The 18,400-nt window shown below is 42.0% G+C and overlaps 3 protein-coding genes across 3 annotated transcripts; 2 read left to right on the forward strand and 1 right to left on the reverse strand.

Moving 5' to 3' along the window:
• The first annotated feature begins 229 nt into the window (after positions 1-229).
• LOC139369751 (uncharacterized) lies at positions 230-3,254 on the forward strand. Its single transcript, XM_071109011.1, has 2 exons — positions 230-483; positions 1,701-3,254. The coding sequence occupies exons 1-2, from the start codon at positions 258-260 to the stop codon at positions 2,582-2,584; spliced, it is 1,110 nt and encodes a 369-aa protein (XP_070965112.1). The 5' UTR covers positions 230-257; the 3' UTR covers positions 2,585-3,254.
• A 304-nt stretch (positions 3,255-3,558) lies between these two features.
• Positions 3,559-5,648, reverse strand: LOC139369750 (zinc finger and SCAN domain-containing protein 2-like). The gene is made up of 2 exons (XM_071109010.1): positions 5,367-5,648; positions 3,559-5,033 (listed from the first exon to the last, which is right to left on the reverse strand). Exons 1-2 carry the CDS (start codon positions 5,551-5,553, stop codon positions 3,826-3,828), a joined length of 1,395 nt encoding a protein of 464 aa, XP_070965111.1. The 5' UTR covers positions 5,554-5,648; the 3' UTR covers positions 3,559-3,825.
• Positions 5,649-13,391: 7,743 nt separating this feature from the next.
• On the forward strand, positions 13,392-17,350 carry LOC139369752 (acidic mammalian chitinase-like). Its single transcript, XM_071109012.1, has 11 exons — positions 13,392-13,431; positions 13,852-13,881; positions 14,030-14,231; positions 14,602-14,658; positions 14,745-14,910; positions 15,238-15,362; positions 15,501-15,624; positions 15,784-15,969; positions 16,184-16,306; positions 16,629-16,767; positions 16,931-17,350. The coding sequence occupies exons 1-11, from the start codon at positions 13,392-13,394 to the stop codon at positions 17,191-17,193; spliced, it is 1,455 nt and encodes a 484-aa protein (XP_070965113.1). The 3' UTR covers positions 17,194-17,350.
• Positions 17,351-18,400: the final 1,050 nt, after the last annotated feature.

Below are 18,400 nucleotides of genomic sequence, written 5' to 3' on the forward strand. Positions count from 1 at the left end.
TGTAGCCCTGAACTAACTCAAGGGCTTGACTATTTGAATCCGGTGTGCTAGCTGTGGAATAGTTCAAATATATGGAATAGCTAGAATTCCCTGAGCGGTTTGAGAACCCTTACTAGACAAATCTGGAGAATTGCCCTATTTGATTTTATTACAGTTTTTCAATACACAGATGGTGCTCTTTAGTTCGGTCAGTGCTATCAGAGCGGAAACAAAGATCACAATCATCGTCACTTCCGTGAAACTAAACGTAAACAAAGATGGTGGATTGTGAAAATACTACTCACACAGAAAACAAAATGAAAAAATTGGAATTGTTGAATATATTTCTCACCGAGAAATTAACCACGGCTGCCAATGAGATATTTGGGGCTGTGAAGGGTACTATAGTTGAGTACCAGACAGAAATCGTTCGCTCCAAGGAGGAGAACAATCATCTCCGAAAGCTGCTGGATATCGCTGTTCAGCGCGTTCTACTTCAAACAGGTATAGTAGCTAGTTAGCTAAATGAACGCTAGTCCAACCAACCTATTTTTATTTCTCAAAATGAGGGAATTGGTTGTTGTTGGACTCCATGAATTGATCTATTGAAAATACATTACAAGAATTTGTTTATACGATATTGCTAAGTATTTGAGAAAATGAAAAGCCCACTAACGTTAGATACCGACCCTACCATTACGCTTGTTTACGCTGAGCTGCACTGGGGTCTGAACGCATTCATCGTTACATTAAGGATGCGTTCGTAAATTCAATCTCGCTACTGATTTAAGAGCACTCGCGTCTGAGTGTGCCTAGAGGGCAGAATAACTGATGAATTTACGAACGCTCTACACCCGTTAAATAGGTATGACGTCAATAAGCATAGCGTAATTTAAATTGTTGCCAGCAGCACAGTTAGTCACCAATGCTCTGTATAACACGAAAACAGCCAAACCAACTCTGCTAGGGTGAGTAAAATGGTCAGACTGGGGTGTTCTCTCATTATGTGTCTGGAAGTAGCTAGCCAATGTTAGCTTGGGTGCTTGACTGAGTTGAGGTCCGAGAGCTCGGCTCAACCTTCCTCCCCTGCCAGAGCGTCCAGTGTGCGCTCTGAATGCTCAGTGAGCTACATTTAAAGAGCGCACTCCAGTTTAAATAGACTAACACACTCTTAAGACACCTTATACAACAGGGTGGGTCTAATCCTGAATGCTGATTGGTTAAAATCGCATTCCAGCCGGTGTCTTTTATTCTCACCAGCTAACGCTATTACGTTAAAATGCCTATTTACTCTATTACATCTGATGGCACAATCCACTGTCTCATCAGCCCAGCCAGACAATTTATTAACTTGATCTCCACTATAAAAAGCATCTAGATATTATCTCACATTTAATTTAGACTAACATTTTGTTTTCAACAGCAGAGACTTGTATAAACCTTGCTGTCTGTGTCTGACATTTGCAACATTGTTTCAATATTTAAATTCGATCTCCAGATGTCCCATAATAATGAACGTGTCGGGATGAGACAGACAGGCAGGCAGCTTTTCTCAGCCATATATCAGAATAATTGTTATGGATATATATACAAAGAACTATCAATAGAAAACTGGTAGTTCACTGTCTTTCCAGCTTCAGTTAGAATTGATTGTGTATGCTGTGTTGTTTGCTGAAATAGAATTGCCTTTACCAGACTTTCTTAATTTCTTTTCCCTCTAGACTGTCATACTATCCATCTCACCGAAGATGCATCTTCACCTGAGCAGCAGCATCGTGAGCAGGAGTGGACCCCCGGTCTAGGCCAGGAGGACCCAGAGCCCACACAGATTAAAGAGGAACAGGAGCTCAGAAACAGTCCAGAGGAAGAGCAGCTTCAAGGGCTGGAGTCTGAAACCGAAGGAGAATCCATATATACGCCTTCTTTTGTGAAAAGTAACTGTGATCAGGACCCACCTCCACCTTCACATCTTCCCCAAACTGTGAACAACAGAGAAGGAGACTCTTTTTCCAGAACCATATCAAATAATCATATCAAAATAGAGAATGAAGGAGAAGGCTACAGCACATCAGAACCAACCAGTGACTTACAGCACGTCTTCACCGTGAATTCAGACTGTCTTGCAGCTCGGAGTGAAAACAGTGCCCAACCCAATATCAACAATATAATTCAGAGAGGACTCTCAGAATATGAGGCCCCACAGCCACAGGCAACATATGAAAGAGAAAGTATTGGTCTACACATACATGTTAGAGACCAGAACACCACCAAGCTTCCTCAACAGAGATCCCCCTATCAAGCCCAAGGCATACAGAGAGTGTATCCTTGCCGGGAGTGTGGGAAGTGCTTCAATTTCTCTTGTCAGTTAGAAGTCCACATGCGATGGCACAGCAAGGAAAGACCATTCAGCTGCTCTGTGTGTCGAAAAAGCTTCACCACCATCAGCCTGTTGAGGAGACACCACCGCATTCACACTGGAGAGAAACCCTACCGCTGTCACATCTGTGGGAAATGTTTCAATCAGTCGGCTCACCTGAACACCCACTTTAAAATTCACCCAGGGGAGAGACCACACAGCTGGAAAATGGCTCAGTCAAAACGTTAACAGCAGAGACATCTACACTCAGAAGGGAGAGTAACATGTAACATCTGGGCAGTATAACTATTGTCCAGGATTTAAGACACTAGAAGAACCCGTGATTGATGTTTGAACAATGCATTACAATACATTGAGGACTGGTGCTGTTATTCTTTTGTAATTATATTAGATGCAGAGGGTAGAAAATCCATCTTATTCAGCCTAACTAGATGCAATCAATCAATTAATTAGATCATCCTTATCTATTTCCCTTTAGGACTTGGACCTGACTGCTGGGCTGTATCACTAGCCTATTAGGGTCTTGCCACAGTTATCCTTATCCCTAATGATAATAATACATGGGACTTTAAGCACCTTTCAGAAACCATAAGAACACTGCACACCGAAGAGTATGAAACAAGACAATAAAATGAATAAAAGCTACTTATCTTAGGCTAGGGCTGAGTAAGGGTGAGCTAAGCTTAGGGGAATGCGAGACTAAACAAGTAGGCTTTGATATTGTTTTTGAAAATGGCGATGGAGTCTGAATTGCAGGTGGCTTGGGGGGGGAGAGACTTCCAGAGTTTGGGGGCAGCGGTGCTAAATGCTCTTTTTTTAGCAACCAGGAAATGGCGGAGCGATTTCTACATAGTGCATCTTTAACGGTTTTAATAAATAATTGGTCTGTTTCAAGTCAGGATGACTATTTGTGCAATCTTCTACCATCCAGGCAGCAGCAATATGTGTGGGTTTAGTATTATGTCAAGTGTGTACTGTGGTGGCGTCTTCTGTAGATAAGAATCTCACTGTTACACTATTCGTACTATTACCAAAAGTCCTACCCAATTTCATTTATAAAACGGCAAGGGAAAAAGGCTTTGCCAAAATGACCTTTGTTCAAAAACAATTTTTCAACATCTGTTTTATTAAACTATTACATTTTGTGCAACACAGTCAAAATAGATTTGACATATTTCAATATTTCAACAAAGAGCCTCCTTCTCAAACCACACACATGGAAGGTCTTTCAGTTCAAGCAGTCACATACACATTTTCAAAACATGCAATTTGAATTAATCCAGTAACAGGTCTTTGTTAGACACGCCACTCTGTGGCTCCCCACAATGTTATGCAAGTTCATGCATTCATTATTGTCTACCTTTTTCAACCTAAAGCAGTGACTTCTGAGATACAGTATGTGTATAATTCTAGATATCAGTTAGTACTTTTCAAATCTAGTTTAAACCGATACATTTTCCCCACGCATATCACGATTTCTCCAGTTTGTGAATCAAGCTCATATGCCTTCTAAGGGATCCCATCCGATTGAAGCGTTTGCTGCATTCATGGCATGGATGCGGTTTCTCCTCTAGGTGAGTCTTCATGTGCACTGTCAGGGCTTCACTCACAGCGAAGGCCTTGCCACATTCTTCACAGCGATGCGGTTTCAACCCTGTGTGACTTGTCATATGTGTGGTCAGGGATCTCTTCACAGGGAAGCCCTTTCCACAAACATGGCAACGATGCGGCTTCTCCTTTGTGTGTGTCCTCAGGTGCATCTGCAAGCTTCCTTTTCGACTGAAATGTTTACCGCAATCTTGACACTGAAATGGTTTCTCCCCAGTATGAATGACTTGGTGTGTTTTTAAAATGAATGATGTTTGAAAGCGTTTTCCACACACAGGACACTCAAATGGTCTCTCACCGGCATGAGCCCTCACAATATGCACTTTCAGGTTCGCCTTATTAGTGAAACATTTACCACACATCTGGCAAAAAGGTTTGGCTCCAATGTGTGTTAGCAGGTGATCCAGCATGCTGTCTGTGGACTCAAAGCCATTTCCACATACACCACAGACATGATCTTTATCCTTTGCATGCATTCGCACATGATTGATTAAATGATTTATGAAGTCAAAAGACTTTTCACACACTTTGCAAAAACACGGTGTGGCTAGTCTTTGGCGGCGTGATTTCGTACGGCATGGAAACATCTTATTATCTTGAGAAGTGGTTTGGGTGTTGTTTGATTGTAATGGTTGTAGCCCTGATGGTAGTCCTCCACTGTCCACCCCATCGTCACTTTCACTGTTTTCAGTCTGAGCTGCAGAACTGTCAGGATTTACTGCAGAGAGGGACTGAGAGTCACTGGTTGGTTCCCAGTGAGACCCTCCATAACACTCTTCACCAGGTTCTGTTTTGATCTCTCCTGTTGTGTTGATCGATAGTGAGTCCCTCTCTCTGTTCTCCACTATTTGGATGTGGTAAAGATGTGGCTCAGGTGGTTTCTGATTACAGTCCCTCAAAATGGAGTCTTTGGTTATTAACTCCTCCCTCTGACTGGTCCCAAACTCCCCTGGTTCCTCTTTAACCTGCGTGGGCTCTGGGTCCCCCTGGTCCAGACTGGGGCTCCACTCCTGCTCATGGTGCTGATGCTCAGGGAGAAGCTCTTTGGAGAGAGTGAGATGGAGTGGGTCTGGAGGGAAGAACAAAAACATAGCTAACTCACATATGCTGACATGAGACATACAATCTAAATATAATTAGACTATATGCCCTGACACAAGTTCCAGATGCTTATTGGTAATTTCCCTTGATTTCTGTGACCAAATCATCACAAAAATAAACATTTGTTTTTGTGTATGAGACTTGATGTATAGCTTTAAAAGAAAATGTCTTTGCCATAGCAATCCTAAATTAAATTTGAATACACACTCTCTCCACTGCTAAGCCCTTTGGAAGGCACATCAGACATAGATAGACGGAATGTGGCTTTAGTTAAAGAAAAGAAAATCAGTAAACTGCAAACCTGCTTTCGGTAACTGAGGTTGGAAAGCGATATCGAACAGCGATCGTAAACGGTCGTTGTCCTCCTTTGAACGGGAGATTTCTTCCTGGTAATCCGTTATTGTTTTTTCCACGGCCCCAAATATTTCAGCAGCAGCCGCTCTTAGCCGCTCACTGACAAATAGGTGTAACAACTGTAGTCTAGACATTTTCTAAAGAAGCAGTTGACCTCTTATGTCCGATACAGTAAAGTGTATACCATTGATATCATACAGAGAAGCGATAAGGGTTTGCTCCAATGGCTGTATTTGCTCCCTTTGAGTCAGTCAGTGATGTAGCCTACACGACGTTGAAAGTATTTGTATTACCGCCACCTACTGTGCAGGCATGCCAGGCCTCTGCACTGTTGGTTTGTGTGATCTGATCTATGGATGAGACTGAACAACACATTTTTTTTTACCCAGGTGCCTATTTCTATAAACGCCATACATACGCACAAAACATGCGTGCGCTAGTTTTCACGCAAAAGTTGGAATTTATAAAAACTTGAGGTGAGAATGTGCTTATCCTCCTGCAAACGTTAGACCATGCCTAAGCACAGTTTTAAGTGGTTGAAGTATTGCACGTCTGAATACTGTTATGTCAAATTTCTCGAATATATCATAACCATTGCAGATACATTCCTCACCTTTTCTGGCCATGTCAAGTTCATATTCCCAAGGTTAGTTTTTGCACCATAAACGCATTGTGGTTTATAACATACAGTAGAATTCAATCCCACAATTTTCATGTTTTCATAAGAACTTATTGACGTTTTTTCTCTCAAAATAGTTTCCCCCTCTACTCTTATGTTTGCTCGCTCGCTCACTTGCTTTCATTTTATTTTACCTCTCAACATTTTGGTAATGTCCCTCCCTTTCTTTTGTTATGTTGCAATTGCTGTTTGACCCTCCGTAGCTAACTGACGTCTCTTTTGCATTGTTTATGAAATCTGCACTTTTATTTTGTGGTGTTAGGATTTAGAACTACTCTGGTTGAACGTCTCTCACTGGTGCTGAAGATAGCCGTGTTAGTTCATGATCAGGCATAAGAGTGTACAAAACATTTGGAACACCTGCTCTTTCCATGACAGACTGACCAGGTGAATCCAGGTGGAAGCTATGATCCTTTATTGATGTCACTTGTTAAATCTACCGCAATCATGTTTAAAGAAGGATTTTTAAACATTGAGACAACTGAGAAATGGTTTGTGTATGTGTGCCATTTCGAGGGTGAATGGGCAAGACAAAATATTTAAGTGCCTTTTGAACAGGGTATGGTTTTGTGCCAGGGGCACCTGTTTGAGTGTGTTAAGAACTGCAACAATGCTGCGTTTTTCACGCTCAACAATTTCCCCATAATAATACCATGCTGTTGTCTTGGCAAAGTATTCCTCTTTTGATAGAGGATCAGCATTTATCTGTGCCCTGTGTTGTGCAGCCTTCTCCTTGTTGGATAAAGTCATCTGTTAAAAGATAGTTGCAGAAGAACATATCTAGGCCTATTTATTTATATATGGACAGGAGTGTCAATATTTGCAGTTTTCTTATGAATGACACCAATAGTTCAACCATGGACGTTTACCCTGTTTGATATTGTCTTCCTTGGATATGCCAAAACAGTACAAATGTACTATGCTTTGTGATAAATTGATATAGTGTCAAATAGAAGAAATACACTAACACATATCAATTGCCCACATATATCAATACATTCGATTCATTCGACTAACAGAAGTGACATGAGGGGAATGTCCTACATTGCTAAACTGTTTCTTCAGATATTCTGCCTGAACTATGTTCCCCTCATAGAGCACTTCCACCCTTGTGTCTTGTCTTCCTCATATGCTCTGTCAGGTGTGCCTTTGGATGGAAGCCTTTATGGCAAACATGGCAACAAAATGTTTCCCTCCTGTGTGTATCCTCATATGTAGTGTATGTTAATGTATCCCATCATAGGGAAATATTTGCTGCACACATTGCAGCAAAAAGGCTTCTCCCCTGTGTGAACTAGCTTGTGGATGTTTAGTTGACTCTGAGATATGAAGCTGCAGCCCACTGGGAGCATGTATATGGTGTATCCCCTTGTGTAATTTCATATGATCCTTCAAAATACTAGCATGTTTGAAACATTTACTACCTACCGTGCAGTGGAATGGTTTCTCTTCTGGGTGTAACTTCCTGAAATGCTCTGCCAAGTGTCCCTTCCGGGTAAAGTGAGTGCCACGCACATGGCAATGAAATTATTTCTCCCCTGTATGTATTGGCATACTGTATGTCTTTGAAGGTATTCCTCTGTAAGGAAACATTTACTGCACACATGACAGCTATGTGGTTTCTCCAAGGTGTGGGATTTTAAACATTTTGTCAGAATGCTTTCTCAGAGTTGATGCACTACCCACAATGTTTCCTCATATTGAATTTGTTTTTTTAAACATGAAAATACCTCCCACATGCCTTGCAACAATAAGGAGCATGGCTTTGACTGGGTGATTTCAGGGGGAGCAAATTTGTGGTTGTCATGTCTTTTGCTTTTCCTTGTCCGTGCTCTCCTTGTCAATTAGCGGCTCTGACCCTGACAGTAGCACTCCACTCTCCACATCATCGACACATTCATTGTTTTCACTCTGAGCGACACATAATATTATATTCAGTAAATATAGTACCCAGCATCCGGGCCAAACTTCTTCAAATCAATGAGTAAGACATGAAGAATCCAAAACAATTGTCAAAAGCTACTCACGGAACCCCAGACCCCATGCCAATACAGTGGAGGCTCATCAGAAGAGGAAGGGAGGACCATCATCCTCTGTGAAATTGTATAAAAATAAAATAGCGAAACACTAAAAAGCTATCCTTTTTAGATAAAACTAGATTGATTCAAATGTCACAAAATAATTGATTAAAACACACTGTTTTGTAATGAAGGTCTATAGTAACTTCAATAGCACTCTCTGGGGTAGCACCATGGTGTAGCCGGAGGACAGCGATTTTCTGTTCTCCTCTGGGTACAATGACTTCAATACAAAACCTAGGAGGCTCATAGGCCTCAGCCCCTTCCATGGACCTACATGGTAATTATGACCACTTCCAGAGGATGACCTCCAAACAACCAATCAGTATGAACTGATATGTTGTTCATCCAATCATAGTATTAGGATCAGAGAATTAACCTAGTGTGTTGAATTGGGGTTGTACCACCGAGCATTATGGGGGATTACATTATTGGATAGAGATTGAAAAGTGATAGTTGAGCATTTTTGGGACACTATTCAATTCAAATTAGTTTCTTCAAATTACAGGAGATGGAGGAGGTAGATTATAAATAGTTTTCTTGGTTTTAGAACTTTATTTTTGTGTCCAGTTAGTGCAATTTATTAAAATGTGCCTTTCTAACTTCAGTAGCTAGCTATCTAGCTGATCAAGTGTGCTGTTTTCGTCGCCAACACTACCGCAAATTTTGTTGACTTTTTTGTTGAAGAACCCCTTTCACTCTCTGGGGTACATGGAAAAAGTGTGAATTAAAACCGAGGGTTGACCTCTGCCTGAGATCAGATTCATGAAGAATGATGCAAAGGTTAGGACATTCAAGACCAATTGTTATCAAAAGTATAGCTGGTTAACATGGAGCAGTTCATCAATCTGCTTGTATTGCAGGCCTTGTCTGTTTCTTGGAAAGTCTTGGGCGAAATGGGGGTACAGTGATCGCTCAGCTAAATGGCAAAACAAAGCAGGGAGGATATAAATGCCCACATCAGATTCAAGCTTCTGGGAAAACGCTGCATCGATCATGGCGAAAGTCTGGTTATTCAAACTGCTTAACACAACAAGGAAGTAAGGAGAAACAGGGATATTTTCAAGATGCTTATTTGGGGCAGCAGGTTAGAGCATTGGGCCAGTAATTGAAAGGCAGGTTAGAGCATTGGGCCAGTAATTGAAAGACAGGTTAGAGCATTGGGCCAGTAATTGAAAGACAGGTTAGAGCGTTGGGCCAGTAATTGAAAGACAGGTTAGAGCATTGGGCCAGTAATTGAAAGACAGGTTAGAGCATTGGGCCAGTAATTGAAAGACAGGTTAGAGCATTGGGCCAGTAATTGAAAGACAGGTTAGAGCGTTGGGCCAGTAATTGAAAGGCAGGTTAGAGCATTGGGCCAGTAATTGAAAGACAGGTTAGAGCGTTGGGCCAGTAATTGAAAGACAGGTTAGAGCATTGGGCCAGTAATTGAAAGACAGGTTAGAGCGTTGGGCCAGTAATTGAAAGGCAGGTTAGAGCATTGGGCCAGTAATTGAAAGACAGGTTAGAGCATTGGGGCAGTAATTGAAAGACAGGTTAGAGCATTGGGCCAGTAATTGAAAGACAGGTTAGAGCGTTGGGCCAGTAATTGAAAGACAGGTTAGAGCATTGGGCCAGTAATTGAAAGACAGGTTAGAGCGTTGGGCCAGTAATTGAAAGACAGGTTAGAGCATTGGGCCAGTAATTGAAAGACAGGTTAGAGCGTTGGGCAGTAATTGAAAGACAGGTTAGAGCATTGGGCCAGTAATTGAAAGACAGGTTAGAGCGTTGGGCCAGTAATTGAATGACAGGTTAGAGCATTGGGCCAGTAATTAAAAGACAGGTTAGAGCGTTGGGCCAGTAATTGAAAGGCAGGTTAGAGCGTTGGCCAGTAACCGAAAGACTCTGACCCAGCACATTTATTCACGTGCGCTCAAGTAGGCTTTTCACACTCCACTATTTATTTTGCAAAGATTATAACACAATCACAGACAGACACAAGCAAGCACTCATTACATTAACGTTACAGCAGCCTAGGCTACACCTAAACATTAGAGATCTGACATGGGATGGGATGAAAACGAGACAATTTTTCAGTCTGATCAACTGTAGGCTACTAATAAGAGCAGCTGCATACATCCAATGCGCGCTGTCCATTTGGTCAGGGTAACTAATTGGTCGTGTTATGTATTTATATTCCATTTGTGTGTCAGGAGAAAATGTGAATGTGATCAAATTTGGTTTATATTCAAAATTGTGCTGGCTAGGCTGCCTATACATTTTCAATCCAAAATGATGAACTGGAATTAATTAATCAACATAATAGTGATGACATATGTGTTAATGTTTTATGAGGCCTACAGTTGTATAGGCCTGCATGATGCAAACATGCATAAATCAAGCTCAGCCCTGTGAGTTCTATTGTCTCTCTGTTGTTGTCTCTGTGTCTGGGTAGAGGAAATCCACCCTCCTATTCTAGTCTAAATATAATTCATATGAACAAGTATAAGGTTGCTGCAGTTTGACAGGCTTTTCATCCCCACAAGTATAGGACATTGTTTCATTTTTAACAAAAAACATGTGACCTGATTAGGAAAAATTGGTCCCATCATAGCCCTCATAAAACCTTTTTACAACTGATTAATCAGTCATACCTTATAGTGTCCAAAGTTTTCCTGGTTAGGTTAACAATGTGATTTTCTGGATTTTTTTTCTCATTTTTTCTGTCATAGTTGAAGTGTACCTATGATGAAAATTACAGGCCTCTCTCATATTTTTAAGTGGGAGAACTTGCATAATTGGTGGCTGACTAAATACCTTTTTGCCCCACTGCATGCCATTGGACGAAGTAATGTTTTGGTCCTAAGTGGTACCAAGAACGAGATAAGAACTTTGTCTAAGAGGGCAAACTGAACGATAATTTATATGGGATACTCCTCTCTGAAGTAAAATCTTTCTTTGTGTAATGTTCCTAAGATCTTTTATTTGTCATGTGAGTTTAGATGGGTGTGTCTTTGCTATAAAGGATCTCAGTTGCCATTATGTTGACACTCTCAGAGAATTCATTTATAGACACTGAATTGATCTCAGAGTCACAGGGCTATGGTGAAGCTCATATAATTAAAGATGGACTTTATGATAACTCTGACTTGTGTGTGGTTTGCTCTCTCATGATTTGGTAATACAGGAAATTTCCACGACACAAGACAGGAATGTCAGTATTCTGCTATGGCCAGCGAAGAGCCCGTATCTCAATCCCAATCAGCACGTCTGGGACCTGTTGGATTGGAGGGGGAGGGCTTGGGCCACTCCCCCCAGAAATGTCCGGGAACTTGCAGGTGCCTTGTTGGAAGAGTGGGGTAACATCTCACTTCCAGAACTTGCACATCTAGTAAGTTTGCTGAAATAAAAGCAATTGACAGTTATAGGATATTTCTTTTTTTGCTGAGTTTAGCAGCCTCTAAGGTGCAGTGTTGAGTAAACGTGTGGTAGCCGGCTAGTAATATATATTTAACAGCCTGATAGCCTTGAGATAAAAGCTGTTTTTTTCAGTATCTTGCCATTAAAAAAAAAGACACTGTACAGCAAATTATAAAACAAGAATGATACAATAAATGGAATAAAAGCTACATAGCTTACGCCAGGTGTGAGAGCATAAAAACCTTCACCCCATCATGATTTGAACATGCAACTTTCTAATCTTGAGTCAGGCCCACTACTGTTGCAAGACAAGGTCTAGGTTGACCTCCAAATCTGCAGGGGAGGCATGGTTTAATGGAACTGTTCCATAAGATGATTCCTCGCCGTGGGAACGTGCTTCCTCCCTGGCACGAAAGGTGTGTGACAATCAAATAACAATTTTACTACCAAAATATTACTAAGAATTCTCCTCGCCAACAAATCAGAGACAGCTGTAATCGGTATGGCATCAGAGTTTTAATCTGACTTCCCAGGCTTTTTGTCGCTGTTCGGGCATTGCTTTGTCATCTACTAGCTCCTGATTCATTTCCTGCGCTGGGCAAAGAAGGCAGAGTTTGCATGCGTTAACTTTGCAGACAGCAAAACGCTTAGTCAGAGTATGCTGTGCACATGCCGTCCTTCAACCAAGATATCCACTTTGGCAGTGATTGCATTCAAGGTACTTATAAGGACTGTATACACTGTGTTAATGTGATAAGGTAGATATCAGAGCAATTAACTCCTTTTGAACAATTCATGGTATAGCTACAGCAACACCAGTACAAAAAGTTAACCTGATTGTGACTCTGTAATGTAAAAATATTTTTATTTGTTCACAATAGTTGTTTTGACATTCTGCTCTCACACCTGGCGTAAGCTATGTAGCTTTTATTCCTTTTATTGTATCATTCTTGTTTTATAGTTTGCTGTACAGTGTCTTTTTTTTAATGGCAAGATACTGAAAAAAACAGCTTTTATCTCAAGGCTATCAGACTGATTTATCCACATTGTGGATAACTCACAACTATCAGTAATAATAACAGATTCCAATAAACTCAAACAAATATGGTAACACACTGAAAAGTGCACTTGATTTCTTAATAATTACTTGTTATATGGCTGCATTGTGATACATTATAACGATTATCAATTACGCTACGGCAAGTGACAAAACTTATGCTTGGCAGACCATGAGGTGAAACAGGTCTGTCTCAAGCCTGATGCTTAATTTTAAATAGACCCCTTTCCCCTTACCCTCAAGTCACACCTTTTATTCCTATCCCCTAGGCACTTCCCCCCAACCTTCAACTCACTGCATGAAGAACTGAAACATAAGATAGATCAATTAATTATGGTGACCTCTCAACCTTGAGCTTGAGTTGGTAGAATGGTCACCAGATTCTGTACATTCATCCCATTTCAAGGTCAATCTCCACAAGTATATAGGGGGTTTGGTGGTAGGAGAAAGGTGCTAGCTAGGGTGCAGGGGCTAGTCGTAGAGGATATACTGAAGAGTCTAAGGGGTGGCTAATGGACCCTTCTTTATGGTTGTCAATTTCATTGAAAACAGACCTGCTTTTTTAATCGTCAGCTTATCATGTCTTAAAACAAGGACATATGAAGTTTATCAGTGTTTTTGTTAAGGCAGTGGAAACCCTTGTTCAAACAAGTGACTGAGGCTGATTGAGTTTTGCTGCGGAATGGGAAAGTCATAGAGATATGAGTGAGATAGGAGTGGTCGTTGAGAGTATAAAAGGGTTCAGCAGCCCATGGAGCAATGTACAGAGCAACCATGGGCAAACTACTCATCTGCGTTGGTAAGTGGAATTTATTTTGGCTTATTTAGCTTATGTCTGTACTATTGGTCTTTCTTTCAAACATGTTATTTACATTTTCATTGTAATGACAATTAGCAACATTCAGACATACTATGCTCTATGCTAAGGCTTTGGCTCCCTGTGGAGAGAATTGGCCACTGACGAATGTCCTCTAGTTATGCATTTTGTCTATGCTACTGTGGTCAAATTCTGTTTCTAAGGACTGAGGTTGACAGCACCATGACCCACCTATATTCATGTCAGAGGGGAAGAACTGCACTTTATATCATTATCATTACAGTTCTAAATATGTTGACTTTAAAAAAAGTTTAATATAACACAAAACCTCTGCCTTTCTCTTCCTCCCTTCTTTATTTCTCTGGCTTTCTCTCACACTATTCTCCTTTTCTCTCTCTCTAGGACTGGCTCTCCTGCTGCATGCACAGCTAGGTACGTTTAAAGTTCATTTCATTTACATGTAGCCAGCATCTAGGTAAGTAGCCAATCAGAGAACAATAACTCGATTTACAGAACATGCCAACCCTGACTCTAAAACCGCCAAACTCCAAACTCTAACATTACTACTACCCTTCCATAGGATCCTCCTACATCCTATCCTGTTATTTCACTAACTGGGGCCAGTACCGGCCAGGAGCAGGCAAGTATTTCCCCACCAACGTGGACCCCTGTCTCTGTGACCATCTGATCTATGCCTTTGCCGGCATGGCCAACAACGAGATCAAGACCTATGAATGGGACGATGAGAAACTCTACGGACAGTTCCAGGCTCTCAAGAACCAGTGAGAGAGAGACACACACAAACACACACACACAAACACACACTCAAGCAGGCATGCACACATGCACATATGCATGCAGGCACGCACACACATAGACAAATGCAGGCAAACACTTTCTCATTCAGGCATGTACACGCCACAGGAGGTTTGTGGCACCTTAAGTGTGGAGGACGGGCTCGTGGTAAGGGCTGGAGCAGAATTAGTGGAATGGTATCAAATATGTGAAACACATTGTTTCTATGTGTTTGATGCCATTCCATTTCCACCATCCCAGACATTTTTATGAGCTTTCTTCCCCTCAGCAGCCTTCCGTGGTACACACATGCACGCCTAAGCCAGTAATAACCCTAAGTCTTGTATTTGGTAACAGGAACAGCAACCTGAAGACTCTGCTGGCCATTGGAGGATGGAATTTTGGCACTCAGCCGTAAGTGGAGATGCATATAAACATGCAAGTGCACACACACATTTACACACACTCCTTGTGTCTGACCTGTGTGTGTGTGTACCCAGGTTCACAGCAATGGTGTCCAGTGCAGCCAACCGCCAGACGTTCATCGCCAGCGTTATCAAGTTCCTGAGACAGTACCAGTTTGACGGCCTGGACATTGACTGGGAGTATCCCGGATCCAGAGGCTCCCCACCCGCAGACAAGGCCAGATTCACCACCCTGCTGCAGGTTAGACTCAAACACACACACACACACACACACACACACACACACACACACACACACACACACACACACACACACACACACACACACACACACACACACACACACACACACACACACACACACACACACACACAAATAGATGAACAAACATGAATAAACACACACACACGCAGATGAACAATCGCACATACAGACACACACACACACACACACACACACACACAAAATAGCTCATGCATACACAAATGAACACACAGACAGGAATGAACACCTGAACTCCCAAATTAACTCCCAAATTAACACACTCTGTGCACTGTCTCCATCTAGGAGCTGATGGCTGCCTTTGAGGCTGAAGGAAAGAACACCAACCTTCCTCGTCTGATGCTGACTGCAGCTGTGGCTGCCGGAAAGGGAACCATCGACACCGGATACCAGATCGCCGAGATTGGATCGTCAGTACATACACACTGGGTCTCATTCATATATTAGTTCTTAGGAAAAATGTGTACATTAAAACATGCATGATCTATCAAATACTTCTTGGCATATTCGAAACTCTTTCTCTCTCTCTCTTTCTCTCTCCCTCTCAGCGTGTTGGACTACCTGCATGTGATGACCTATGACTTTCATGGATCTTGGGAACACAACACTGGAGAAAACAGCCCTCTGTACAGAGGACCAGCTGATCAGGGAGATTACATCTACTTCGATGTGGTGAGTCTCTCTCTCTGTACCCATCTCTTCCTCTCTCTCTTCCTCTGCTCACCTATCTCTTCCTGCCTATTTAGTTTTGAGCTGAGAGGGAGTTCCACATTTCTTAATAATTATTCTCTCTCCAGTGTTCTCACTACAACATACTCTGTGTGTTCTCAGGACTATGCTATGAAGTACTGGAAGAGCAGTGGTGCCCCCGCTGAGAAGCTCCTGGTTGGATTCCCCACCTACGGCCACACCTTCCAGCTGGCCAGTGGCTCTAACACTGGAGTGGGCGCTCCCGCCAATGGCCCCGGCCCGGCCGGACCATTCACCAGACAGTCTGGCTTCCTGGCCTACTACGAGGTAATTGACACAGGATTAAGATAGGTCTGAAATTTCACCCTCTTCCAATCCATACACAGTGCACTACTTGTGTGCTCTTGTCAAAGGTATTGTCCTGGGGAACAGGGTGTCATTTTGGACACAAACCCCGTGTATGTTTTTGAGTGATTACATCTGCAGCTTCCTGAATCATGCAACTTGCAACCCTAACGTAATTGTGTGTGTGTGTCATTAGATCTGCACCTTACTGAAGCAGGGAGCTACCCAGGCCTGGGACTCTGCCCAGATGGTGCCCTACGCCTACACCCAGCAGAACATCTGGGTTGGATATGACAACGTCAAGAGTTACCAGGACAAGGTCTGTGTTTGTGGGGTGTTTGTCTGTTGGAGGAAATATATAACTAGGTGGTAATGGCGTAGCATCCTACTCTGTACAATAAGCCTAATAATATATGGAATTAAACAGTAGCTTTTTTCTTTGTGATTTACAGTAGTGAGTGCATACATTTTGTTATGGGTGAACCCAGCGAGAATCGAATCCACCATCCTGTCATTGCAAGATCCATTCCCTACCAACTGAGCAACATAGAACTGCATAATTTACCCTATCACCTATACATATTTATCCAATTTCACCCCGTTAAGTAAACCCTCCTCTCTCCTCTCTTTCTCCCCTACAGATCGAGTGGCTGAAGAACACTGGCTTTGGAGGAGCCATGGTGTGGAGTCTGGATCTGGATGACTTCTCTGGAACCTTCTGTGGACAGGGCAGATACCCACTGATCAACACCCTCAAGTCTGGACTGGGAACCGGAGCTGGTAAGAGACAGACACAAACGCAAGGCTGCTTGTACACACAAACGTTCAACAACAACCCTCTCTCACTATCTCAACCAGACCTGGGTTCAATAAGTAGTTGAAAATATTTCAACCCCCTTTCTCATCTCTTTCCCCCAACTCCTATTTCCTCCATATCTCCCAGGTTGTGCCGCCCGTACGGGCCCCATTGCCCCAGTGACACCTGCCCAGCAACCACTCAACCCCCAACAGCCCGGAGGTCAAGGGGGCAGCAGTGGCAGTAGCAGTGGGGGATCTGGCTTCTGCGCCGGCAAGGCTGACGGCATGTACCCTGACCCCACCAATAAGAACAGCTTCTACAATTGTAGCCAGGGCAAGACCTACGACCAGCACTGTGCTGCCGGTCTGGTGTTCGACATCAGCTGCAAGTGCTGCAACTGGGCCTAAAAAAAACACGGTTCCCCCCTATTAATGTTTCCTTCCCCCTCTCGTATGTCATGAAGGAGCTGGGTCTAAAGGTTTTGTGGTTGTTAGGTCCACTGATGTCATCAGCTCCACTTAACATTTAAAATCCACTCCAATAAACATCCACCATATAAATTCATCCTGCTGTCTCTGTCACTTTATTTCATCCACACTGTGTGGGTTTTAGTTATTAAACTTCATTGCACTTTGTCTGCAAAAAATCAGTAATCTACAAATCACCTTGCATCCCACATAGCTAGTCATTATCTGAACAAGACAAGCAATTCTGCTCCTTGCCTTCTCAACTGATTCCCTCACTTATTCCCTTGTCAGTTTAGTTTCATACAATTCATTCCACCACAGAGAATTGCAGTAAAAGTTAAGTCCTTTGTTGCAGTCAAACTTTACCAGGCTTACAGACACAGTACAAAGCACACAGAGCTTAGACTGACTCATCATTACCATGACAGTTAAAGCACTGACATAAACAACATATAGACAACAGTAAATAGAAAAGTACTTCAACTTAATGTAAAATCTGTGATTTTCAAAAATGTAAAACAACAGACAAGACCAAGGTGCAAAGTGCAACTAAGCATTCATAATTGTAAATCGTAGTGTTCACACCTTGGTATAAAATACACACATACACTCTCCTGCATTTCTATTTGTACAGTGAAGCTAAAACTTTTAATTGGGCTCTGTACTCAATTTGAGATCAAATGTTTTAAATGAGGCGACAGTACACAATGTCACTTATTAATTGAGGGTATTTTCATACATATCTGTTTTACCGCTTAGAAATGAAAGCACTGTATGTATCTAGTCTACCCATTTGAATGTGTCTAGTATTTGGACAAATTCACTTATGTGTATTAAAGTAGTCAAAAGTTTAGTATTTGGTCCCATATTCCAAGCATGCAATGTTTACTTCAAGTTAGTGACTCTACAAACTTGTAGGCTGCATTTGCAGTTTGTTTTGGTTGAGCTTCGGATAATGTTGTGCCCAATAGAAATTCATATTTAAATAATCTGTCATTATGGAGCCACTTTTAATTTAAATGACATTGTATGCTTCTGAACACTTTTATATTAATATGGATGCTATGATATTTACAGAAATCATGAATGGATCGTGAATAATGATGAGTGAGGGAGTTACAGAGGCATATTATACATATTTATTACC

The sequence above is a fragment of the Oncorhynchus clarkii genome, chromosome 17, assembly GCF_045791955.1.
Source record: "Oncorhynchus clarkii lewisi isolate Uvic-CL-2024 chromosome 17, UVic_Ocla_1.0, whole genome shotgun sequence".
NCBI lineage: Eukaryota > Metazoa > Chordata > Actinopteri > Salmoniformes > Salmonidae > Oncorhynchus > Oncorhynchus clarkii.

Coding starts and splice junctions, on each gene's coding strand:
- LOC139369751 (XM_071109011.1), top strand. CDS start 258: ATGGTGGATTGTGAAAATACTACTCACACAGAAAACAAAATGAAAAAA. Junction 484..1,700: donor GCGCGTTCTACTTCAAACAG/GTATAGTAGCTA, acceptor TTTTCCCTCTAG/ACTGTCATACTATCCATCTC.
- LOC139369750 (XM_071109010.1), bottom strand. CDS start 5,553: ATGTCTAGACTACAGTTGTTACACCTATTTGTCAGTGAGCGGCTAAGA. Junction 5,034..5,366: donor ACCTCAGTTACCGAAAGCAG/GTTTGCAGTTTA, acceptor TCTTCCCTCCAG/ACCCACTCCATCTCACTCTC.
- LOC139369752 (XM_071109012.1), top strand. CDS start 13,392: ATGTACAGAGCAACCATGGGCAAACTACTCATCTGCGTTG. Junction 13,882..14,029: donor CCTGCTGCATGCACAGCTAG/GTACGTTTAAAG, acceptor ACCCTTCCATAG/GATCCTCCTACATCCTATCC. Junction 16,307..16,628: donor TCAAGAGTTACCAGGACAAG/GTCTGTGTTTGT, acceptor TCTCCCCTACAG/ATCGAGTGGCTGAAGAACAC.